Here is a 25504-nt window from a genome sequence, read left to right on the forward strand (position 1 = left end):
ATTATTGATGTCCAAAGATACAACAAATTATTAGTTTTTCAGATTAGTTTCTCAGACCCCACCAAAGTGTTCAAATCTTAAAAGAACAATAGAACAAAGGTACAGAAGGAAGAACTAGATATGCATTTGTATACTCCTCCACTTTCCTGTTTTGTTGCTTTGTATAAGAAGTAGATTGCAGTTACGAGATCTGATTATCTCTTTCACCTGCATTTCTAATTACTTGGGTTTATCCGTGTGATCTGAGTGGGCTTTTTTAGAGTTAAGTAGTTCATGTTTTAACTGCTGCTATTGCTCTGGCTTTTATACCATCTCATTTTGCTGATCACAGTAGTGATGCTGAGTTAGCTGTTCTGGTAGTCAGCTCCCTTAAACAGTCAGCTCTAACACAGAGCTGAATCGGGTTTCATATACACTGTGGCAGGAATACTGGTCCTGTGTAAAATACAAGATCCAGTTTAGAGGTCGGTGAAGTCAGTGTTTTAGTTTTTCAAACTTTAGTTTGAAACTATACATCAGATTTTTAGAGGGCATCTTAAAGACTTATGTCAGCACTTGGAACAGAGTCAGAACTGGCTCAGAATTTCCTCTTTACCTGAATGGCGCAGCTTGTAGAGGGAGGGCATGGAGGGGTTCACAGCCAATGACTAAGTACAATTTTTTAGTTTTCTGGAAAACTGCAAAGCAGGGTGGTTCCCTAGCTCCTTAGGATGTGCTCCTCCCAGTGCTGTGGCTTCTTCTCCAGAAGCATCGCTGTATTTCTTCTGCCTTATTTTATTGGTGGAACATGAGGTATAATAAGTTGATTAACTTTAGCAAGGTAAGCCTCTGGAACATGGGGTGGACAGGAAATCCAGCTAAAACAAAATTCACCTGAATCATTGCTCAAAAACTTTAAGACAGAACTTCTATTGTGGAATTAAAATTCTTTAAAATGGTCTTTCCTGTTTGAAATGCCAAGTATCAACACATGTTCTGGTTTGTACCCAAGAGTGCTTGCTTATGATAGTAAATATTGTCTATCAGCAGTAATTCAAACACAGTATCTCACAGAGGAACAATGTGAAATCTCAAAAGGTATCAGTGCTGAGGCAGATATGAAGCCCTGTTTTTTAGTTTTTCAGCACATAAAGAATAGGACATACATAGAATAATGTTATCTACAACATTAGTAAGTATATTGAAGGATTTCCTTTTGACATCAGCTACAAGTAGATGGAAACAAAGTGTAAGATGGCATCCCTCAGCTAAGTGCCTAGAAATAAATGAGGCCTGCATTGCCAAGAGCAGTCTTTGTTCTGTAGAAGTGTAGAATTTGAAGGTAAAATACGTTTTGAAAATGAGTAGCAATGTATGCTATTAGTAAGAAATATGTCACTGGATCAGAAGAAAATTAATTTTTTTTCTCTTTCAAGGACTCAACAGGGACAACTACATTTTTAGGATTCACTGCTGCAGGATTTGTAGTTTTCCAGGGGAATAAAAGAACTCATTTATTAAAATGGTAAGCACGTGAAACAAGAGCATTTGTATGTATGAGTTTTTTCTCCTGTGTCTTCCATTCTTCCTACTATCTTCACATGCATTTGTTGTCTTTAAGGTCAGCTATGTGAATATTCCTTCTCTTACCCTATCATGTGTCTGTTTTAAAGGATCTTAGATGGGAGGTAGAATATTGATAGCATGGTCTTTTTCCTCCAGCAAAAATTGCTCCATAGGCTGCATTAGTCAATGTAATGCACTAATGCAAAAATTGAGTAAATTGATGTGTCAGCTATGCTGTAAGTCATTAGTGATGCTTAGTGGCATCTTTATTTGTAACTCTTGGAAATATTACTATTTCCTCATTTAATTAATCTCCGTTCACAAACTACAAAAGCTCTTATTTGGTAAGCAGAGGAACAAGTGAGAATGCCTTTGAATTGTTTTTTAATCTCTTTTTTTTAAAGAAGTGGACACTTACACAATTGTCCTTTTTTTTTTTTTTTTTTTTTTTTTTTTTTTTTTTTTGTCTGGTTTTGCTTTTCTTTTCTACTCCTGTAAAATATTTGGCTTAATTGGACATCCTCAGCTGTGTCTGAGGGAGAGGTAAAACTGAGCTTCCACAGGTGGTGTCACAGCAATCCATGCCCTCAGCAATGTGGTGTGAATGAGCGCAGTCATGCTTAGTAATTTATAAATCTCATTTAGCCCTGCTGCTAAACAGATGCCACCAGCAGTTACTTGCATTTTGCTGCTTCACCTGAGCAATCCCAGCCTGTCTTGTAAGAAGAGAATGGGCAGGAGGTGAAGAAATGGGGAGGTGGTTTTTTTTATGTAGAACTGGACTCTTTGCTGTGTATCCATAGAAACCTTACTGAGAACTGATTATCTTGAAATCCTTAGAGGTGTAAAGTAAATGTGGTCCTGTCTGGAAGATTCGGTTCCCAGTGGAGCTCTGGGGTCTTGTCTGACTGATATCATCCATTTGTTATCCTGTGTTTTCCCTCAGGTTAGTTTCAGGTAGCCCTAGTCATCGTGTTTTATTGGTTTCTACTTTTGACATCAGGAAAGTGCAACTATAATGTTAGTGCAGGGTGCAGAGAAGAGAGAATAGTACTTGGTGAACATATATCCACTATACTGTGGGAACAGGGTCCTGCAGTGCTTAGTTTTTCATGTTACTTGAGGATAACTTGTTCCCTAGGACACCTTAGTGTAGTCACTTATTCCATTGGCATGTACACCAGGTACAAAATGAAATAATCGCAGAAGAAAAGCCATTAAGCTGTGTTACACTGGCCATTGGAAGGTAGGTCTGATAAGATTTATCTGAATGCCATATACTGCTCCTTTCATTTCTGAGACCTAGAAGTGAGCGCTAGTAGCTTTAACCAGTATTAGCTGAAATTTGCACTGTGCAGTAAAAATCTAAATTAATATTTAAGATGTTCTTTTCAATTGAAAACCTTTCTCAACTGGAATGATTTTTTGTTGTAAAATGTTAAGTCAAAACTATTGTTATAAATGTGCCATGATAGCATTGTTCTTGTCTCCAACATCATTGCCATTCCAACCATCTGACATCCAAAATCCTTAGAAAAGTTTATGAAAAAAATATAGTGTATCCATTTTTGCTTTGGTAATGATAAAATTTCAATAAGAATTAAGCAGAGGCATTGGATTGCCTTTAAATGGTGCATTGCTATTATATTTGTAGATTGTGCTTTCAACTTGGGTTAAATTAAATTTTGACACAGCTTTGCAGCTCACAAGGCCCCAGTAGTAAGTGCTGCCAAACATCTACTTCTTGTACTTACTACTTTCCTGTTGTGTCCTGTCTGTAAGTAGTCAGTTACTAAGACGTGTAATATGAAACCACAAAAAAGTAAGGATGGAGATAAGATAATAGTAATAAGATAATGGTAAAAGGTGCCTGCATATAGAAAATTGTATGCATTCTTCTGCAACATATGTTGGCTGAGGGTATTGTCTTTCAATTTAATTACATTAGAATTTCCAATATTTTAAGATATACGAGGAATTACAAACTGCATAATAAATAGAATGTCTGCTTTTATTTTCCTCATCATTTTCCAGCAGCCAATTTTAAATCTTCAAGGTCCATTGGGATGTAAAAAATACTTTGGGCTTATGTTCTCTAGTTTAAAGAAAATTAGAACATTAAATGCTTTTATGCTAAAGTTTGAAAAATTTCTGTTGAAGATCTGTGTCATTTGACCACCTGCTTGGCTTTAGAAAACAGGAAAACTTGCATTCAAGTTGCTTTTCTTACCTGTAGATCTACTGATTTTTCCTATATGTAAATAATTTTTTCTTTCTAGGTGTGATGTCTACAAGCTGAAATTTGAAGGAAAGACTTTTTATATATTTGGAGCTCAGAAAGGGGTCAGTTTTGTTCTATGTTTAATTTAGAATTAAGTAAAACATAACATCATTTTTTAACAAATTTCTAAACAATTAGTTGTACTTCATATTGTAACAAAAATAAACTGAGTTAATGTGAATGTTTCTTTTGTCAAAAGAATGTCTAATTTGCAAAGAGTTGAGACATTTATCACCTAAGATTTATGCAGTGCTGTGTTGGTTGCTTGTGGTTTTGGTCATTTGTGTAGTTAAAGCTGTACCCTGCCACTCTAAACATGAGTGACCTGTATGATTGAAGATTCAGGTGGGCATTGATACCTGGATCAATGTGAGGTATTTTTGGATAATTACTATGATCTTCTCAAATTCTGGTAAGCTGAATAGACTGGAGTCTTTCAGTACCTGAAGGGGGCTGAGAGGAAATCTGGAAAGGGTCTTTTTACAGGAGTGTGTAGAGATGTTACAATGGGTAACTTTCAAACTGGAAGGGGGTAGATTTAATTTGGATTCTAGGAAGAAATTCTTTAATGTGAGAGTGGTGGGACACTGGCACAGGTTGCCCAGAGAAGCTGTGGCTGCCCCCTCCCTGGAAGTGTTCAAGGCCAGGTTGGATGGGGCTTTGAGCAACCTGGTCTAGTGGAAGGTGTCCCTACCCATGGCAGCGGTGTTGGAACTAGACGATCTTTAAGTTCCCTTCCAAGTCAGACCATTCTATGATTCTATGATATGCTCTCCTCTGCTCCATCTAAACATTTTTCCTCTGCCTTCTTTTAATTTCTGAAACTATTGCCTGAGCAGTTTAAATATCAGCTACCTATGGGTTGTACTTCTGTGGGTGAACCAAAGATTGAGAATATACTGGAAAACTTGGTCTTCTGTATATCCAGTTTATAGTAATGTCATCAGGTACAGCTACTTCATTTTTTGAGAACTGAGCATTTTCAGTACTTTTATTTGTTTCTCTTCCTTGTATTTAGAAAAAGGTTGTGCTGTCATTCCATACCTCTACACCAGCAGCCTGCAAGCATCTTTGGAAATGTGGGGTGGAGAACCAGGCTTTTTACAAGTATGTAAACCCAAAGTCATTATATTCAATAAAAGTAAAAAAATGTACGTGTAATTAGGAGATTGTTCAGTGTTAAATGTTCCATTTCTTTAACAGAATTCAATATGCAAACAGAAAACATGCAAATTAGTGGGGAATATTTTTTTCATATCACACCAGTATTGTAAATTGTTTAAATCTGAATGATTAAGAAGGGCTTTGACAGTGAATAATTACACTCTTCCCAGCACACTGTTTTTGCCACTTTGTAGTGAGACATTGAGTGTCTCACTACATAGTCCTGCACTTGTGTCTGGAAGCATTGTTGTTAATCTTAACCCTGCTGTAAATACCTTGAGAATGGAGGAAACAATCTGTTATGCCTCTTTCTCTGGGCTCTTCTGCTGTTAGGTAGTGTTATCTCACCTTAAATCCAGTGTTTAGTAAGAGTAGATTGGAAAATAAAAAAAGTAGATAGATGGAATAGGCAGTTACTTCTACCCGAAGGAGTCTGAGAGAGACTCATAGGAATGTCCTCCCTCTGCTTTTATTCTTTTATGTCTGTGTTATTAACTGTTTTGGGTTTGGCCCCAAATACATGCTTGTGGTGATTTGGCCTTGACTACGTGCCAGATGCCCACCCAGCTGCTCTCTCACACCCTCTCCTCAACAGGCTAAAGGGAGAAAATGAGATGAAAAAGCTCATGGTTTGGGATAAAGATAGAAATATTGCTTGCCAGTTACTTTCGCAGGCAGAACAGACTTGACTTCAGGGAAGTTAATTTGTTTCTCTCCTTTTTACTCATTTTTTTAAATAGCATTAAAGACAAAACTAAAAACACCCCTTGCCTGTTTTTTGCAGGCTAAACTTCATTCCTGACTCCTCCATGCCCTCCTTGCCCTAAGCCGTGCAGGGAGATAGGCAGTAGGGTTTGCAGTCAGTTCATAGTGGTTTCTCTCTGCTGCTCTTTCCTCTTTGCGCTTTTTCACTGATCCATTTTCGTTCACAAAGTGCTCCAGCGTGGGTCCTTCCTATGGGATGCAGTCGTTTAGACTAAACCTGCTGCAGCATGGGTTCCTCTCTATGGACCACAACTCCTGCCAAGAGTCAGCTCCTGCATGGGCTGTCCATGGTCTGTAGTGTGGATATCTCCTCCACTGTGGAGAAGGGATACTTCTCTCATTTGTTTTTTTTTTTTTTTTTTTCCCACTTTCTAAATGTCTTCAGGGTGCTACTGTGGGGATATTTCTTTAGCATGATAGCTCAGTTATGCCTGCCTGTTTCAGTTGTGGTGTGTATTAAAAGGTGACTACTTTAGTAAAATGAAAATTGGTAATGATATTCAGTGGAGAGGAAGCTGACCAATAGACTGGAAAATAGTAATGGTAAATATGCAGAGTACAGAAAAATAACAACAATCCAGCTAACCTGAAACGAAAGCCAAAGCAGTCTCTAAATAGAGGCTTACTATAGTAGCTTTGAAACAGCAAAAGTTTTAATACATTTCACAGAAACTGAGCTGTACAGTGTGGACTACTACTTACTGAACAGCATTAGATGAATCCTGTCTGTTCATGTTCTGTTTGATACCAATAAGGTATTCTAATTAGATTAGAACAGGCATGGCCAGTTTGTAAGTAAATAATGATAATGACACTTCTGCTTATTTAGATTTGGTTCTCTCTTCTGCTCAGAAGATCTTGAGACCTGGACTTTCAGATAGGGCTGGATCTCTTGGCACACCTTGAAAACAGCTTTAGTTCTGTCTTGAACCAGGTTCAGGGTTGACTGTTGTGATTATTTTCAAGTAGATGTGAATTATAGAAGATAATCTACTAGGTTCTGGAAATGAGAGGCTAAATATTGAAATTGGTTTGCCATCAAGGAGATGGTGTGTCTGAGGCACTCTGTGATAAGACAGTGATAGAAGGTTGCTGTCTACTTTGTGATTAGAGAGAAGCAGTAGGATGTGATGTAGGCTACTAAAATGTTTACTGTACAGAGACATTGTAAATGCATCTATGTTTGGAGACAAGTGTTACCACTGTAGTATTTATTTACTTTACTAATGGGAAAGTGGGAATAGCAATATCTTCCTACAAACCAGGTGGTGTTAGGACAAACACACCAAGGGTGTCCTTGAAGTTTATGAGTTTTTCCTTCATCCTGTGAATGAAAGTCTGTAGGGAGGCAGCAAATGTTGGCATTTAATTTTCTGGCTTTCCTATTCAGGTAATTACTTGTTTCATGCTCACTAATTCTATGCTGACTGAATTGTTTTATGCACAATTTGTATTCTATTAAGACGTTGAAATCCTGTTACTGAGTATTACTTTGTGGTATAAAACTAACAAGACTTGTAGTTTGCCACAGTAATTTTTGCTTATCCGGTTCCTTCTGTGATGAAAATGTGACAGCCCCTGTTCTTTTTTTTTCAAGGTATGCAAAATCCAGTCAGATCAAGACCATGTCCAGCAGCAAGATATTTTTTAAAGGCAGTAGATTTCGATATAGGTGGGTGTTTGCTGTGCTTTTCATGGTAAACCATTGCAGAAAGTAAGAGGAAATTTCAGTGATTGCTTTTGACAAGCTGAGGGCTTTTTCTTCTTGAGGACCTGTTCACACATAATCCAGGTCAGGATTCACTCTAGTGCTGTTTGTAAAATAAGTTGGAGGCTTCACACAGACTTCTGTCAAAGACCAGTTTAACTAGAACCAGGCTCCACTTGGTTCTATGAAATGATCATGCAATGAGCAGCTAGTGCAGAGCCTGTCTGCCCCCTGTAACTGAGGAGCTCCAGACCAGGGGTGCTGTGGTGGAACAGTCCAGTCCCACTCCTAGCATTCTGATACAAAAGGTTGCTTTTTCTTCAGTAGCTTTGCAGACAAATGGTCAGGAGATCCTTTCGTCTGAGAAATTACATATGTACTGTGTAGGATTTTTATTTTTTTGTTTTTTACTTTTCTTCTTTAGAATAAGACTTGATTGTTTATGTGTGTATAGTGGTTGACATGTAATAAAATCATCTTACCATTTGCTTCAATGTTTATTTCATATTTTAATGCAGTGGAAAAGTAGCCAAAGAGGTTGTGGAGGCAAGCTCAAAAATCCAGAGGGAACCTCCTGAAGTCCACAGGTATGTCTTGACATTCAATATTAAAATCTAAGGACTAAGAGTTACTGTTCTTACAGAGAAATACTCTTTAAGATATAATGGCTGTATGGCTGTCATTCTGAGCTTGCAGAATGAGGCATGCAATTTGTGTTGCCAGTGTTCAAAATTACGACAATAGCATAATGTCTTCTACACAGGACACTTAATCTGTGTCTCTTTGAACTGGAATCAGTCAGTCGGGTAAGTATTTTGTATTATTTCTGTGTTATGACACAGACTGTTATTGCATGATCCTGACAGAAAACTCCATTCTCATTTTGTTCCTAGTTCTTGACTATTTCTTAAAAGATTCTATTTTGTTTATGTATATGGGCATGTTTAAAGGTAGACCTGGTAGTCTTTCCAAAAAGTGGTCAGATAAAAAACCAAGTTGATTCAGTAAAGAGAAAAAAGTTTAGAAAATCTTTTTTTTTTTTTTTTTTTTCCCCCAAGAGAAATACTTTCCTGTCCTTATCACTGATTGAAGTGACAATGAAACTTCTAGGAACCTAATTAAAGTCCTCTGGAAGAGACGAAAGAGGCCAGCAGGAAAAAGCTATTTAAAATCTTTTTTAAAGTTTACTTGACTTTCTGGTCATTTTACTGTCATATCCCTATTTTCATCGTGACTTTTTTTCAGGGACAAGGGGTGTTTGTGTTTGTCTTATTTTTACTTGGCTGTGGTTATTTCATGTATATTTGAGAGAAAATAAAGAGTAAGAATATATTTGCAGCAAATACATATAAATATATTGTTCAGCCCTGTAATTAATATTAAGGCCATGCGGGGATCCTTTTGAAAATACTTCTGCAGATTGCATTTAAAAATCAGATAAGTGACAGTCCAAAATGTTTTAACTGAGAGCACAGAAGGCAGAATATAGGTCCATCCTTGAGGCAGGGTAGATTACTTGGGCATACAAATGCATTATAAATTAAAATATTTATTCACTTAAGGAAACAGGTTATTACTTACTTTCTGTAGGACTTTCTTCCCGAGGATAAGAAAACATATTAACATAAAATTATTTCTTACCTTGTATTTTGCTTTTCTTTGCTTTAATATTTAAAGTATTTTACACATATTGTTTAAAACAGTTAGTGAATGTGAAGAAACAGATCAGAGGGGAAATAAGTTTATAGAGCAATGTCATTAACTCCCATAAAATAGTAACATATTTTAAATGAATAACATTCTTAAAATGTATGCATTTACATTATTACGGTAGCTTCAAGTTCAGTTTCTTAAAAAAAAAAAAACACAAAAAACTAAGAAAAAGTCTAATGATTTCATGTGTTTTTACAATGCAGGTTTTGGAATGGGAGGCACTGTCCTTCTAATAGCACAAGTATGCAAAAAGCATGGAATATTTTCATCTCCAAAAAAACCCACCGATCTTTATAAACAAGTTTCTGTGTGAAAGGATTTGAAGATAGGAAATAGTAGTTTTTCAGATGTAAAACATTTGGAGGAAATATAGAAATTTTAATAAATTGAAGTTAAATTTGTATGTCTACATTTAGATGAAGCTTTCTCTTCCTGTGCCCCCTTCCTGAAACTCAAGTCAGTGGTTTCAGAGCTGTATTGAGAAAGACGCATGTAGCTGGGAGAAGGTTACAGTTCCATATCTTTGTGTTTGGAGACAAAGATCCAAGGGATGCATAACAAAGTGGAGGTGTGGTTGGGTCAGAGTGAATGTAATTACAGTAATCTGAGAGAAAAACTTTGGATAATAAAAATTTAAACTGAACAGTTGTTAGAGTCTGCTCATAGAATGCAAATGAGAACACAACTAGCTTTGGGCATATGTTAAAGAGCAAGGAATCATGGCAATTAAGCAAGGAATCTTGTTTATCCCCACAAAATTTTTAATGGCATGTAATGTGACTTAGATTGTAGATCAGTATACTGAGTTTACCTAAATCCTCAGCAACACACTATCCCTTCTTTTCATTTGCAATAGATGCTCTATTCAGTTTTTTTTAATCTATGTGGAATTGTAAATTGATTCTTTATGCAAACTTGAAATGCATTTTGTATGTAAGTACTAGATAACTTTCTTTAAAGAGACATTTTGTCTTGGTAGTATGGTTTTAGGCTAATGAGCCTAATGATGAAGAAAGTCAAAAGCATTTCTCAGACTTTCCTGAGAAAGGAAAGGACCTGCTACCAAGAAAATCTGTTACATCCAAGTAAGACAGGAAAGAAAACCAGCCTGAGCACCTTGAGGCATGGTGTGGAGGCTGTGTCTGCAGGGCATGAGAATGAAAGCACTGCATGTCTGTTTGCTGAAGAGATACAGTTGTTCCTTATTTAGTCTTCAGTCTGTAGTGCTCATACCATAAAAAATCTTTCATCCAGTCCTGGAGGCAATGGAACAACATCAGGAAAATAATTTGTGTTTTCTCTACCTTCTCGTGCCTTGAAGTTGAATACTGATGTCTCCTGTGCAGTGTGGAGAGTAACACGGTAAAATCCTGCATGAGACAAGAAGGTCTGTGTCAGGCTGTGTAAAAGAAAGTAAACCAGCACCAAACCTTCTCCTACACTGTAGGTCTTGAAAGATTTATGTCTGCTGAGGGTGCAACATAACACGGCTGGCAGTAGCATCCTGTGTGCAGAGCTTGCTATGGTAGCTTAAGGCCTCCTAATTTAAGGAGAAGGATTCTGACAGAAGGCATATTTGACTCCAGTTTTTAACTTGTTAATAAACTGGCACTGTTTTCCCCATTTTTAGAACCAGTGTTACCCAGAGCCGCAGCTCTCCCTCATTGAACAAGCAACTCATAATCAACATGGAACCTCTGCAGCCCCTCCTTCCTTCTCCCTGCGAGGAGGAAGAGGTTCCTTTAGATGAAGGTGAGTCACTTACCTGATTCCTGCCAAACACTTCTAATATTTATTATAAAAATATATGGAAAAAGTTGTGTTACTCACTCAGGGGTATGGAAAAAAATCTAATAATCTCCAGTAGGAGTATACCTTTAGACCTCTGCACCTCAATCTGGGAAATGATCGTGTCGTCAAGGAGCTGTATGCAAGCCTCATATGAGATATATTGTGAGGAAAATTACTGCTGTTAAGCTTGCTATTTCAAAAATATTTATTATGTGAAAGGAACTTAACAGGAAATAGGTAATTCAACATAGCACCATTTGACTAAATAGTAACTCAATAACTCAGAAAACTGCTAGTTTGCTGCTAGGTATGTTGTTTTCTTGCTTCCCCTCACTTTTTAATTGATTTTTTTCCTCTATTCTAATGTTAGGAAAAACTCTCTGCTAATTTAATCCCATTATAAAAAGTTATGTTATTGGAAGATCAATTTGAATGCACTTTGTAGATCGAGGTTTTCCATGTATTTGTTTATTCCTTAGTATCTTACAAATCACGTACACTACACCACCTTTCATTATGACATGCAGTCATTACAAAGAATGGTATGAACAGCTTTGACAGTTTAAATAACTTCATTTTTCATAATAAAAAAGGAAGCCAACCAACCAAAACCTAACAGTGGTTCTTACGTTCTTACTTGAGATACTGTGGGTCTAATTGTTTCAGAAGTTGGCAAACACAACCTCTGTTGTTGCTTTGTTGTGGTCAATTAATGGAAACAGAAAACAACCAAGTATTTTCCTTTTCTTGGGAGTGCCTCCTAATTTAATTTTATAGGAAACATACAAACGTGCTTTTTTCCATTCCTTGGCAGTTCAACACTGAATGTAGCAAGAACAGAGTAAATTAAATAGTCTGTATACTTAGCTTCTTATCATGACTGGTAGTGGCTACATGACTTGAAGTTAATTTTAGCAATTACTTATTCACCTCGGCTGGGAAATACCTGTAGCTGAACATTGACTTTCTGGCATCCAAGTACCAAGCAATGTGTTCCTGCCAGGTTGTTGCCACCACTGCAGAGTAGTAACAGCTTGCTGCTTGTAAGACTGCTGTGCCACACTTAAAACTCTAAGCTATGAAATTCATTTCTGGGAGCAGCTGACTTACCATCACTATACGCTTACCAGACGTTTGGTTTCAAATGTATGTATTACGTAATTTTGAAAGTCACATTTCCTTTAAGTCAGACAGACTTGTTACTACTACCCTTTGATAGAAATTCGTGCTGATGGCTTTCCTGTGGAATATGTTATGCATAGTTAAATACCACCAGCTGCTAAGCTAACAATATTTAGCTCTTTTACAGTATTTTCCTGAAGTGTACTTGGCTATATTATCAAATAACAGCTTGAAATGACAAGCTCTCTCACAGCTCTCTGACAGTGATACTGGCTCTCTTCCCCACATGCACACCATGCACTTCTGTGGAATCCCACCTTCTCCCTTATACCAGCCCTAATCACCTCAGAGTGAACTGTAAGGAGTTAAAAAAACAAAACAGAACAAAACAACTCCCCAAAACCAAACCAAACCAACAAAAAAGAAAAAGAAAAAAGAAAAGAAAAAGAAGAGGGAAGGGAAGGGAAAGGAAAGGAACATAACATAACATAACATTTCATAACAAAATTTAAAACATGTAGTTCATCAGATTAGTGGCTTTTCTAAATAAAATAATGGTTCTATTTTTAGATTCCTCTGGTCTGCAGAGATAATTACTTCCTTCTAATATTTCATTAGACTTAGTAGAGGCCAAAGTGATCACCCTTAGGTCAGATTGTAGGCAATGGAATTTTCTCCTAGTTTTTTTTCTAGTTTCTTAAATGTTGAGATCGTTCCATGACTTATGGAATGGAGTCTGATCATCTTAAATTTCTTCTGATACTGTGCACTTTGCCTTGCAATTTCCTGTAAGTCTCCCAAGAAGTGTTCTGGACTCAGGAGATCTTGACCTCACTGTGTGTATCCGCATGTCTGTGTTCAACAGAGTTGGATTTATAGTGCTCTAAGCGTGTTTTACAAACAAATCTTTCATGTTATGGTAACAATACCTAATGCTAACAACAATTAGCTCTGCCAGCTTTCTTCTGTAAGTTATTTACAAATTCTCAGATTTCCAGGTGTTTACCATGCTTTGTGTCTATAAAATAAACACTCTGCTTTTGTTGCAAACAGAACATTGTGCCCATCATCATATTAAGATGCCTCTAAAATCTGAATACAGATGATATACTTATTTTTCACAAGTACATTAAAATTGATATGCTCAAGTAGAATTTTCTTGGTAACTAATTTTGCTAGCTGAGGAAGGATATTGATTTTGAAGAATGTGTTATCAGTTTTCTAATGCGGGGAGGACATTTTTTGTTTTCTTTTTCTTTTTAATTTTAAGAGAAGTTGCATCTTTTCTTCCTCCTCTCTAAAGAATGCAAAGGGTCTCTCTGACACAGTTCCCAGCAGTCATTAGCCTTTCAGTTGTGTAACATCTAACGTAGCAGTGTAGAAGAAGGGGAAAAATGAGAGTAAAAAGAGCTTCAAAACCAGTTGGTTATTGAGAGTTGACATTGCTGGCTCTCTTCTGCACATAGGGAGCTCTGGAGGAGAGAAGCAGGTTCCTTAACTGGGAAACCTTTGCTGAAAAACATCTTCCAACCGTTTAGGAGGACTTGTTGCCAGTATCAGGTCATCTAAAGTTGTCTTTCAGGAGGCAGAGCCTGCTCCTTACTGTCTGGGAGTTAGTGGAGATAGAGTTGCTGACGCAGCTTCAGGATTTCAAAATAAATCTCCTAGGTTCTCTCACAGAGTTTGTGGGCAGGGACTTGACATTTCACAGTCATTCATTCTTCTTTTTCATGAGAATGTTCATGAGAAACAAATGATACATATTTATTCATTGACATGAATGTGCTCTTGTTGGAAGTCATTTGTAACCTTGTTCAGGTGACACATGTGTCCTTGATTTGGCTTTCATTTGCATATCAAACATGATGGTGGTTATTTAAAGAATTGGTGCTTTCCAGTTTTTGTTCCTGTGTACACAGTGAGTATCCAGTCCTTTTAAGTGAAATTTTAAGGATCCTTTTCTGATTGCAACAAAAGTTATTAGAATAAAGATGATAAAAGAAGGCAGAATTGTACTTTTGAAGTAGTGACAAAATGGAGATAAAAAGTAAAGGGAATGAGATGCTTTCCAAAAACTCCACTGAAGCAGATGTCTTTCATGAGAGGAATCACTTGGTGTGAAATACATATTTTCAGGGCTCTCTCCCCTGCCTCCTTCTTTCGTACATATCTGCTCATAAATCATGGATTTTCTGGTGCAGAGAGAGTGGGGAAGTCAGATAACAGAATCAAATGGCCCAACATGTTGGAAACATTAAAGATAAATGTAAGAAGTCTGGGAAGTGAGAGACTACCTTCCCCCAGTACACTCCTTGCAGTTTGCCTCCTCTGGTTTCAGTAGACCCAGTAAGAGGGGTCTCCTTTCCCGCTATCCTGCGCGTGTGGTTGCATTTCAGCTTCCAGCTGGAGCAAGTTATCAGGTCAATATATGAGCATCATGCCTTTATTAAGAGTCTGCTGAATGGGGATGGGGAGTTGCGGAGCCTTCTGAAGCAACACATCTTTCTGGTAGATATGGATGTGTCCAGTAGTTGGCCACAAGGAAGGACATATGCATAGACAGACATTCCAAATGTATGAATTTTCTGCTGTTTGTTTATACACTGGCAGGTCAGATTTGATTCTAAGCTTGAAATGAAAGCATTTTAATCTCACTGTCTTGCTTTGTGACTAACATTTATGAGCACAGCATGGATTTTTCCTTTTCTATCTGTACATTTTCCACAAACAGTTGCCAGGCAGTGGCGAAGAACTGACACTAGTGGTCACAATTATTCCTTTTAGAAAGATAATGGCCCCAGTGTCATTTTGTTCTGTGAAAAACAGACCTTAATTGCTGGGCTTTTGTTTTGCTGTGCTATGTTTTGATGCCTTGGATATTTTTAAGCTTGTGTGTGTGGTTCAGCTGTTATGCTAGCAACTGCTGAGATGGATGCTGTGGAAGTTTTTATTGTATGTATGTGGCATTTGGAAATGTTTAAAAATAACCTCTCGTTCTGTTCCCTACTGGGATATTTTTGTTGGCCATGTTAGAAGCTCGTCATTTGATTCATTGAGAATGACTTGTGTTAGTCGCTTAGAACTCAGTGGGAACTCAATAAAAGGTCAAAGCTGGTATGGGTAGAGCCATTGCAAGACTTTGAAAAGAGGAATTAATAGTCAAAATGGTGAAGTGTCTTGTAAAAATCCAAACTAAGAGAAGTATTCATTTGCGGATGGTTAACCACTGTGACAAGGAGGTGTGCATTCGATTACTACGGCATGGCTCCAAGATCACAGCCAGAGGGGCTGGTAAACTTACATTTATTTTACTCATTTTTTTTCTCCCTCCTTTCTCCCCTTCCCTTCCCCTCCTCTCCCCTTAGTTTATTATGCTAATAGTGGTCTCTTGGAAATTAACTTAGCTGTGAATAACTATGTTACACCAGCTACTTCAGAGAATAAAAATGAATCTAGAGCAGAGCTGAAAATGGGGATGAAACTTGCGTTGATATCTTATGCAAATTGTGGATTCTTTTGTTAATTGCTAACAAATGAATGATTGGAATATTGCCCTTGTAGTTTTCATAGACTGAGGGGGAGAAATATCATGCAAATTATAATTTCTGTCAAAACTTAATAATTCTTAAATTAGCAGACAGGTTGTTAACAGCTCAGTACAGTAGTGGATACAGGTCAGCATTTTGCTGCAACTGAGTGGGTTGGGTTCCCATAATTTTGTTATTTTTATTTAATAAATAAATAATTTAATATAACGAGTAATAGAAGTATGGGAGGGTGGATGGGGAAAGTAGTCTGATTTCGAACTCTTTTTCATTACACCTAACATGAGTGCAGTGCCAGGAACAAAAAGTATTCCATATTGCTTTGGATAGCAATGAAAACAGAGTTTTTTTCTTGTTGCTATACCAAATCCTTTTGTCAAAGATACATTGGTGCCTCTCCCTATCAATCTAAATGTCTCTGTTTCCTTAATGAAGTAAGACATTTCAAAATTTGTTTCTCTGTGGTTTCTGAGGTTCTTATTACTTTTTACATTTTTGCATGTATAGGTCGACAGATTTAATTTTCCCTGTACAACTATAGAACTATGCCTTTGAATTTAATCTTCATTTCAGACATGAGTATTTACAGAAGAATTAAATGAGAATGTTCTGGCAAAGATCAGAATATTGTTGCACTTTTAACATCTGAAAATCTGAAAGCAGTAATTACAGGAGATGTGGGAGAACCTGATTTTAGCAGTGATTTGTCTCTGAGTAGCGACAGCTCCTGGCTTCATTTGCTTCATAAATTCACTACTCAGGGGAAACTATAGTGTCTGTGAGAATGCTCTTAACTCCTTTGATTCAAAACTTAAGAGCGAAATTGAAAGAGCATCAGTATTTACATGTATTTTGCATTCTTACACCTGAGAGGTTAAATATCGGCTCCAAATATATAGAAAGCCATCTTACTGGTTTGATATGACATCGATCCAGCAACAGATTTGTATACTGGAGCATTGTTTCTTAAAAACCTTGATTTTGCAGTACTGTTTATACGTATGCTATTCTGTTTGATGTACACATGCATAAAACTGGAATATAACTGTATGCAACCCAAGGACTGGAGTTGGCTTGTGCAAAACTCATGGCAGAGGGCATACATAAATCCTTGGGAGAGCCCTGTTGCTGAGTGGGCATGCTGAAATGTCCCACTTGTGTGATTCTTGGGTGCTAAGCTTTAGCATCAGTGCTCAGCTCTTCTCAGGTTTGCTTCCTTTGGCTCAGTCTAGACACTGAAAGTCACTGCAGTCCCATCAGCAGTTCCTCTCCTTTCTCTGAGCTGCTCACAGATGCATCTTGCTTTCTCATTCCTGCTGCCATGATACACAGTTCTCTCTCCCTGCTTCCCGCCTTTTCACTGCTTAATTCTAGTTCTGGAAGGGGGTCAGCACTGCTGGGAGAGGATCTTTCCAGCCTAGAAGGGGGTTAGAGTCAGGCATCCCAGAGTGCTTGCTGTGCTGCGTGATCTGTTTTGCTTTTGTCTCTCTGCTCTTCAGGTATCCTTTTCAGGGTGTGGAAAGCAGAGTGGAAGTCTCTGGTGTGCTCACTAGCAGTGACACAAAACTCTGGAGTTGGGAGGGGGGCAGTTGTAACACTGCAGAGTTGTGGTGCTTGCAACTGATGTGAATTGGCAACTGTGATGCGGCTTTGCTCCTTTCTAGAACTTCCCATCGGACTGCAACAGCCATCACCAAAGCAAGGTCACTGCCTAAAATGGAGTTACTGTACACTGTCATTGGTTTACTCCAGTTGCAAAGCTAGAACAGGTGTCTTCTACGGGCACAGGATTTGGGTAAAGTAGAGATTTATGGCCTCCAGCTTCTGAGTGTTGGACATCTGGCCACGAAGCAGATCCTGCTTTGATTTGCATCCTGTGTAGTGGAATATTTGGGTTTAGTGTATCCTAGATTATGTTTCCCTGTCCTTGATTTTCTTTGTGACACCCATGCACTTTGCTCATGTGAGAAAGTCACCCTCTCCTTCCCTCTAAAAGGTCATTCTATTCATAGCACACAAAAACTTTTCCACATTGAAAATAAGCAAAGGAGCACTCAGAATTTCTAGAGGAAGTAGTAAGAGAAATAGGAAGGTGCTGTCTTAATTGCAGCCTGACTTAATTTCTTTGCCTTTCTGTATAAAGTATTCCCAGCACTGCTTTTTCTGGATTGCAACTAATTTTTCAGTTGTAGCTTTAAAATAAGGAAATCTTCACACTTGTGCCTTTCTCCACTACACAAAGCCTTTACAGATGTGTTTTTGTAAACACATGAATAGTGTGTAAAGCCATGTACAGTATATCTGGCCACCAGACAATGTGTGAACTGAATTTTTCAATAAGCAGAGGATATATTTTTCAGGGTATATTTCCAGCAGCTGCAGCTTCTTAAGAATGGTGGAGCTGGGGCTGCCCTTCATCCTGCTAATCCTCAGCTGCTGGTTTCAGCCCCTTCAGAACCACTCTTAACAGCTGACAACATTTATGTCAGAGCTCTTGAACACTCGTGTTCACAGCAGATGACCACTGTAAACTCGTGCTTTATTCAGCTGTTCATTTTCCTTTCTGCTGTAGCAAGTTAGAGGTTTGAAGCAATTGCAGAATTTGTTGGAAGGAAAGTACTTAGTTTTGGATAGCAAAATGAGATCTCTATGGTTTTGTAAAATTTGGCCAGTTGTCAGAAAAGTGCAGCTAATTTTTGCTGTAGGAGTATAAGAAATAAAGTTTAGTTTATTTGCCTGATATTCCAGTAATATATTATTAAAGATCATGATCTATGAAGTGTAAATTGCCAATAAAAATATGAAATTAAGACTGGAAGGAAGAAGTCTTCTCAAATGTAATCCAACACTACAGTCCTTTACATATTTTACATAGTAAAAAAATTAACTAAAGAAACAGTACAGTTTTCAAAACCTAGCCACAAATTTATAGTCCTATAAGGGTAGTATCAGAATAATAGTTATGAATGAATAGAAGAAAATAATTTTCAGCAATATTGTGGAGCAATTAAAAGATATTGGCTTCAAGTTTATCTTAGCTTTTCTATTCTCTTCTCTTTTGCATTGGAAAACTTAAGAGATTTCTTTTTTAACCTGGTTTTATTACTTCAAATAACTGGCTTTCTTGAAGGCTCTCAAAAAAAGGTGAATAATCTGAAAAACTTGCTCCTTTATTAGATTTGTATCACAGTAATATTTATTGTAGAATGATTTTGAATTTTTAGTTCCTTAAAGTGATATTCTTTGTCTGCGCAAGCACTGTATGTGCCATAGTGACAATGAACTTGTGCTGTTTGATTCTTATCTTCTTATCTGTTTGATGCTTTTATATATATATATATTGCAACATAACTAGACCTTTGCTGTGGGCTTACTTTGGCCATGGTTAATTGTTTCCTCAGTCCATGTCTTGAGAAATATGACTTTACAGGCAATATGAAGGAAAAAAAAAAGAGTTTTATATATTTAGTATTTTAAATATCAAATGAGCTTGGAAAAGCAGCAGTTAAGGCCCATTCCAAATGTTTAAATTTTGTTTTATTTACAGTTGTATTTTGTTCATGTAAAATACAGTTATTTTGATATTACTTGTTTTAACGATATGTAAACCAGTTGAAAATTCTTCCTTACCTTTTGAACTTTTTCTTTCAGGATATATAGGAATGTAAAGAATGTCATTTTTTTAGTACTGTATTAGGAAAAGAGTATAGGTAGGATAGATTAACAGTAGTATTTGTTTTAGTTTCATGTGTGCCCTCCTCTGATGGCATTGCTTCTAAGTTATCCTCTGAAACTAATCAGTGTATTGTAAAGTTGAAGTATGCTTTGGAACTGTGACATTACGAATTTTCATGAAACCTCTTCAGAAAACACAGATCTGAAGAGGTTCCTCTACTGCCTTTTCTCTTACAGGTAAATCACAAAGTCATAAGTTTGCCATTTATTTTACAAAAAAAAGCAGTTTTAATGAAATATACCATGATCTTTCTTGTTTGTGTTCACTATGTATGTTATGTATGCTGGAATTTACTCTGGGGAAGGAGAGAAGGCTCAAGAATTATACAGTGGGGTGACCTTTCTTAGCAATAGCTGCAGCTGTCCCGTGATGAGAAACACGATAAAGATGTATTACTGATCTTGCATCTAAGCAGGTATAGAGAAGCCTATGGCCAGGATTCTCAAATTTGTGAGGTTAAAATTAGGTCCTTTAATCCATATTGAGGTACCTTATTAAGTGGCTCAACTTACCATTTACTCCAACGAAGAGAAAGTGAAAAGCACATTTGAAAATCAAACTGTGTATCTAAAGATAGCTTTAGATGCTTCATGTTGGGCTCCAGAGTTCAAAAAACTTTGGCTTTTATATTTTAAGATACGAGTTCACTCTCGGATGTCTCAGAGTATAGTGTGATGACCAAGCATTTCCTACTCCTAGTTTGCACAGGAGAAAGATTCTCCCCCATGTCTGTTCTCACCTCCTAGTGTTCACATGCTGTTGTGAACTGTAGTTACAGTCAGTTTCTGTGTTCCTGGTGATGACTGTGGCAATTATATTTTTTAATGCAAAGCCTATTGTTGACAATAGGCATCAGCACAGAACATACTTAATGCTGAAATGTGACGCATTTCTAAGAGGAATGTGATAGGCAAGGGCAGAGCATTTGAGGTAAGAAATTATTAGCTCACAATCAAGTTAAGATAATGAGGAGACATCTCCTCATCATGGCTAGATTTGATGGCTAGGCACTGATGAAAGGAGCGCTACTGCTTGCTCTCTCCATCCACAGTAATGTGCTGCACTTGTTGATGTGACATGGCTCAGCACCCCATTGAGCTCAGTCTTTAAACCTTTCGGGGGGGGAGGTCCACCACTTTCCTTGGGGGCTGCTGTTAGTGTTAGACTGGAAAAAGGGTAGTCAGTTTTGAGAAGAGACAGCTCAGACAGATAGTGGAGTCATAAGAAACATGCATTCCAGTAAGGCTAAGAAAAGCCCCTCTTTAAGGGAAAGAGAGAAATTTAAAGGAGAGGTAAACGACATACTGAATATGAAGAATAGAAATGTGACTGAAGAAAAATGAGACGTGAGGAGAGAGAGCTTTTGAAAGACACAAGGTGTTTTTATTCCATTTCAATGACATCTCATACTGGGTGTCCGCGTTCCTCTTACCCTCTCTACTGCTAATATGAATTTATAATGATAATCCACTGTCTCTTTTTAATGTCATGCTCTATTAAATATTTCCAAGGTAAGCCGTTGTCTTACCACTGTCCTCATTCATCTTAAAGAAATGAAGGTGGGTCATTGTTGTTTTTACTATTATTATTATACACCAAATAGCACCAATTCACATATGTGCCAGGTTTTCATTTATAACAGAATGAACAGGTGTTCATTCTACTGACTGCCAGTAGAAAATACACTGTTCTTTTATTGTTTTGCATTACACCATTATTAGCGCTAGCTGCACCAGACAAAGTTAAGCAGATCTGATGTATTGCAGTATTGTGAAAATGTTGCCCTTCTCTGGAGATTTTCAGAAAGCTTTTCCATGGCTTGTTAACTGTGTATGGACTATTTTCAATATGCAAAATGATTGCAAAATGTTCTTTCTAACCTCTGTTGGAAGGATGAGTTTTGCTACCAGGAAGGCAAAAATTTAGGATCACTATTTTCATCTCCTTTTTTTCAGGTATACAGCTGCCAAATGAAGATGAGATTTCAGTACCTGTGGCTTCAGGTTCCCCAGCTAAGGACACTGAGGAGAATGTTGATCTTGCCATTGAGCAGGAAGAGAAGATGAAAGAGGAACCTTTAACAATCTCAGAACTGGTATACAATCCTAGTGCCAGTTTGCTGCCCACCCCAGTTGATGATGAGATTGACATGCTCTTTGATACCTGTTCAAGAGCAGAGAATGAGAAAGATGATACAGATTCATTTGAGGAACTGGAAGCAGATGAAAATGCATTTTTGATTGCAGAAGAGGAAGAACTGAAAGAAGCTCGGAGGGCGCTTACGTGGAGCTGTGACTTTCTAATGGGCAACCTAGAGGTGAATGCCTTTGTGAAGAGTTTCTCCAGACTTCTCCTTGTAGGCTTTGGACTGTTGTTCTTTGTGTTTCCTCTTCTTCTTGTTCTGTTGGAGTCGGACCTTCAAATCTCTTTTCTTCATGAAATCCGTCAGACACCAGAGTTTCAGCAGTTTCACATTGAATACTACTGCCCCCTTAGGCAGTGGGTAGCTTGCAAAATAAACTTCTTTCATGACATGCTGGGAAGCTTCTAAATTTTAAATAAATATGATACAACTAAGGGCTATATTCAAAATTTCAGTTAATGCAAGTTTTCCATAACGCCCCGGGGCCATCGGTTGGTAGCTGTCTTCATATCCATTTCATTACAGGCTTTGGGTTCTTGAATTTCCTTTACACACTTAAATTGCCCCTGTAGTTACAGGCTTATAGAGTCACCTTTCAGTGACCAAGAAGCAGCATTATTTTAATTGCATTTCAGACTTCATGTTCATCTTACTTGGTTTGCATCATATTGCATCTATTATATAAGACAGGGTCACAGTAAGCTTCATTTTCCTTAACCTTTCAATCCATCCATGACATCGAATACAATGAAAGGAAAAGATTTTTGAATATACTCCTTAGTACATCAGTCTCTTCTAACCAATGCCTATACAAGCAAAGTTTATGCTGGGTTTTTGGGATTTGTTTTTTTGTTTGTTTGTTTTTTCTGTTTAGTTTTTTACATTTTTATGTGTTTAAAATTTTTCATAAATTTTTAGCAAAAGACAACTTCTGATGTTATTTAAATGTATGAATCAGTAAGAATAATGCACAAGGACAAGTGGGGTGTTTTTAGTTTTTTAGCAATTTTTTTTTTAAAATGATTATCTGGACAATGAATGAGTTTAATATAGCTTTATACAGAGGGATTGTGGTTTGGCAAATATATAGAAAGTTCATTCAAGTTCAGTAGGGGCTAGCCGAGGGAGGTGAAAGGACACTAAGTGTGCAGAAGAATTTCTGAAAGGCACAGTAGTGAAGCTTGGGGAAGTGAGCAGAACTGAAAGCAATGATCCTTCCTCTTATATGTCAGGTTGTCTTTATCAGTGCTGTAGAAAGTCTCTACTAGGTAGTCCACGTATGTTCTGTGAGAGAGCCTACTGTTTAAGTGTAGATTATTGTACATAACGTGTGGAAGAAGATACTAGAAAGTAGGAAAAAAGAAAAAAAAAGAAAAAAAAGGCAAGGCAAACCCTAGCTACATCAGTAGGTGAGTGACCTACTTTAGAAATTATACAGAAGAAAAATGTATTCCTTTTTAGAAGCAAAGCATTAGGCTGTACAGTTGATATAAAATATTCTACTGACTCACAGTTAAAGGCCTAAACACTTGGAGATGCATCTTCAGCCTTGAGGCCCATTATCACTAATCTTTAAGACAACATATTTTCTGTGCATACTAATATGCTTCCTATCATGTATAGCAGCATATTTACTTTCTTTCCCTGGTACTGTGAGCCCAGTTGCAAGATCTAATGCTGTTTTGCGTAACATGGATTTGTGTATCTAAAGATATTCCAATATAGCTTAGAGAATATACTTAAAATTTTGACAATGCTGACAACATTTGAAGACAACAGAGGCTGTATTTAAGAGGAGAAAGGTTTTATTTTTTTCCATGCCCCAATCATAGTGCAGGCATAATATTTAAACTAGGAAACTGATTTTCATCTCAGAGTCTTTCTCCTGCTTTGAGATTTGTGAGTTGGAGACATTTTTGAGTCTGTTTCACTAGACATGGATTTAACACCTTGTAACTATATCTGTATTTCCTATTGAATAAATTCCTTTAGTTGTTATATTAGAGAATCAGTTTTGCTTGGTTTTCTCATGTAAGTCTTTGCAAATATCTAGTTTGAAAGTAGCAATTTACTTAGACAATTTCTCCTTCCCTTCTAATCTTCTTTAGTTTTTGAATGATAAAACAGATGCAGGGCTTAGGAGTTCCTTTTCTCAGTTTTCTCAGACTTTTAGATTGCTATTCATTTTCCAACCAACAAAGGCTAAAGTAAACAAAGGCCTTTTTTCTCTCGTCTTAGTTTGTCCTTACTAGTCTGTTCCCCAGAAGAGTCATTATTATTAGCTACTTGATGTGTTTTTCTTCTTGTGCTACTTGCAGCTAAATGATCCTTTCCCATGAGGTAATAATTGTTCAGCCTAATAGAAATGGAGACTGAACTAAAGCAGACATTTATCTTTAAGGGGAAGTTACTCACTTGCATTGGTTCTTAACAAAGGTGTCTGAAAAGGTGTTTGGAGTGATGAAGGCTGTGAGAGCTGGTATCCTTCAGGGTTATGGAGACATGGTTCCATACAGGCTATGTTATTCTGGTACTTATTTAGAAACATCCCAACAGTTAGATCCTATGCCAAAAATATAGTCTTGTCTCTGTAAATTACAGCACTTCAGAAGCAGGAGTATTGCTATGCTTGATTTGACTCTTATCAGAAAATAGCTGAGCTGCATGAGAATATAGTCTCAGAAAATGTGCAGTGCAGTGAGGTTTTATGTAGGGCTACATTCAAGTGTGTGTGTGCACATGTGCCTGCCTTTACAAACCATGTGCATATGTTCAGACCTGACCTTTTAAAGTCCTTCCCTTCCTTCCTGATAATCTCTGGTCTATCAAAGTAATTTAACTGAAAGTCTTGACAGTCCTGTAACTTAAAGGCCAGGACCACATAATACACAAACAGAATATGGTTGGGCATATTTAGAGAGAGCAGCAATCTAGTACCTTTTGGTGGGGATAACAGACATGGATTTTTGAGCACCTATGGGTGCAGTATTGTGTATTTCTGTCTGTGCTTGGATTATATTGTAAAATGTTATGTACTTGAATTCTATTTTGTGGTTTGTCTAACATTTATAAATACAACTCTGGGAAGAATTAAAAATGGTTTTATTTCATGGAGACTAAGGGGAATATACCTGTAACTTGAGCCTTATCTTTGTACAGTGAATTTCACATTTCTATATGTCAACATCCTGATTGTTTTGTATGTTGATATGATGGCAGGAATCCCTAATAAAATATACTGGTGAAAAGCTTTCTGTAGTTATGACAGTTCTTACAGAGAAAGATATTTCATAAATCATTGTTGTTGAGAATCAGTAGGTACATGAGACAGGACCTCCTGCCTCCCACTCTGCAGCACAGGGGGATGGGGAGTGGGGGTTTAGGGTCAGTTCCCCACATGGTGTTTCTGCCACTCCTTCCTCCTCAGGGGGAGGACTCTTCACAGCCTCTCCCACTGCAACATAGTATCCTTCTCATGGGAGAGAGTCCTTCAGGAACCCCTGGGACATGAGTCCCTCTCACAGGTGCAGTCCCTCAGGCTCCAGCCTGGGCTGCACACAGAGTCACGGCTGCCGCGGGAGCAGTCACCTCCTCTGATGCAGGGTCCTACATGGCTGCAGCTCCACATCTGCCCACCTGTGACACTTCAGGGGCTACAAATCCATGTCTGCTCCATCATGCTACTTCAGGGTCTGCTCCACTGTGCTCCTCCTCATCTCACCATGGCCTGAGGGGAAATCTCTGCTCGGACACCTTCTCCCTCTCCTTCTTCACTGACATTGCTCTCTCACCTCCTCTGCTCTGCTCTGTAGGTCTTTTATTTTATTTTTTTTCAGTTTCATTTTCCTTTTCTTGAGTATGATACTTGCAGAGGCTCACCAGGCTTCTTATAGCTGATCAGTCTTGGGCAGAAGCAGGTCCAGAACTGGAACTGGGGGAGCTTCCAGCAGCTTCCCATAGGAGCCACCCCTGTGGTCCCCCTTGTTTCAAA

The 25504-nt window shown here is 37.7% G+C and overlaps 1 protein-coding gene across 1 annotated transcript in view; it reads left to right on the forward strand.

The window, feature by feature from the left end:
- Positions 1-24763, forward strand: part of FRMD3 (FERM domain containing 3) — a 121368-nt gene extending 96605 nt beyond the window's left edge. The window contains exons 8-14 of the mRNA XM_071730320.1: positions 1416-1504; positions 3825-3888; positions 4845-4933; positions 7353-7427; positions 7982-8050; positions 10807-10928; positions 21326-24763. Coding sequence (XP_071586421.1) covers positions 1416-1504; positions 3825-3888; positions 4845-4933; positions 7353-7427; positions 7982-8050; positions 10807-10928; positions 21326-21921 — 1104 coding nt within the window. The 3' untranslated portion in view covers positions 21922-24763. The remainder of the gene's footprint in view (positions 1-1415; positions 1505-3824; positions 3889-4844; positions 4934-7352; positions 7428-7981; positions 8051-10806; positions 10929-21325) is intronic.
- The last annotated feature ends 741 nt before the right edge of the window (positions 24764-25504 follow it).

This window comes from Heliangelus exortis, chromosome Z (genome assembly GCF_036169615.1).
Source record: "Heliangelus exortis chromosome Z, bHelExo1.hap1, whole genome shotgun sequence".
In the NCBI taxonomy this organism is placed as follows: Eukaryota; Metazoa; Chordata; class Aves; order Apodiformes; family Trochilidae; genus Heliangelus; species Heliangelus exortis.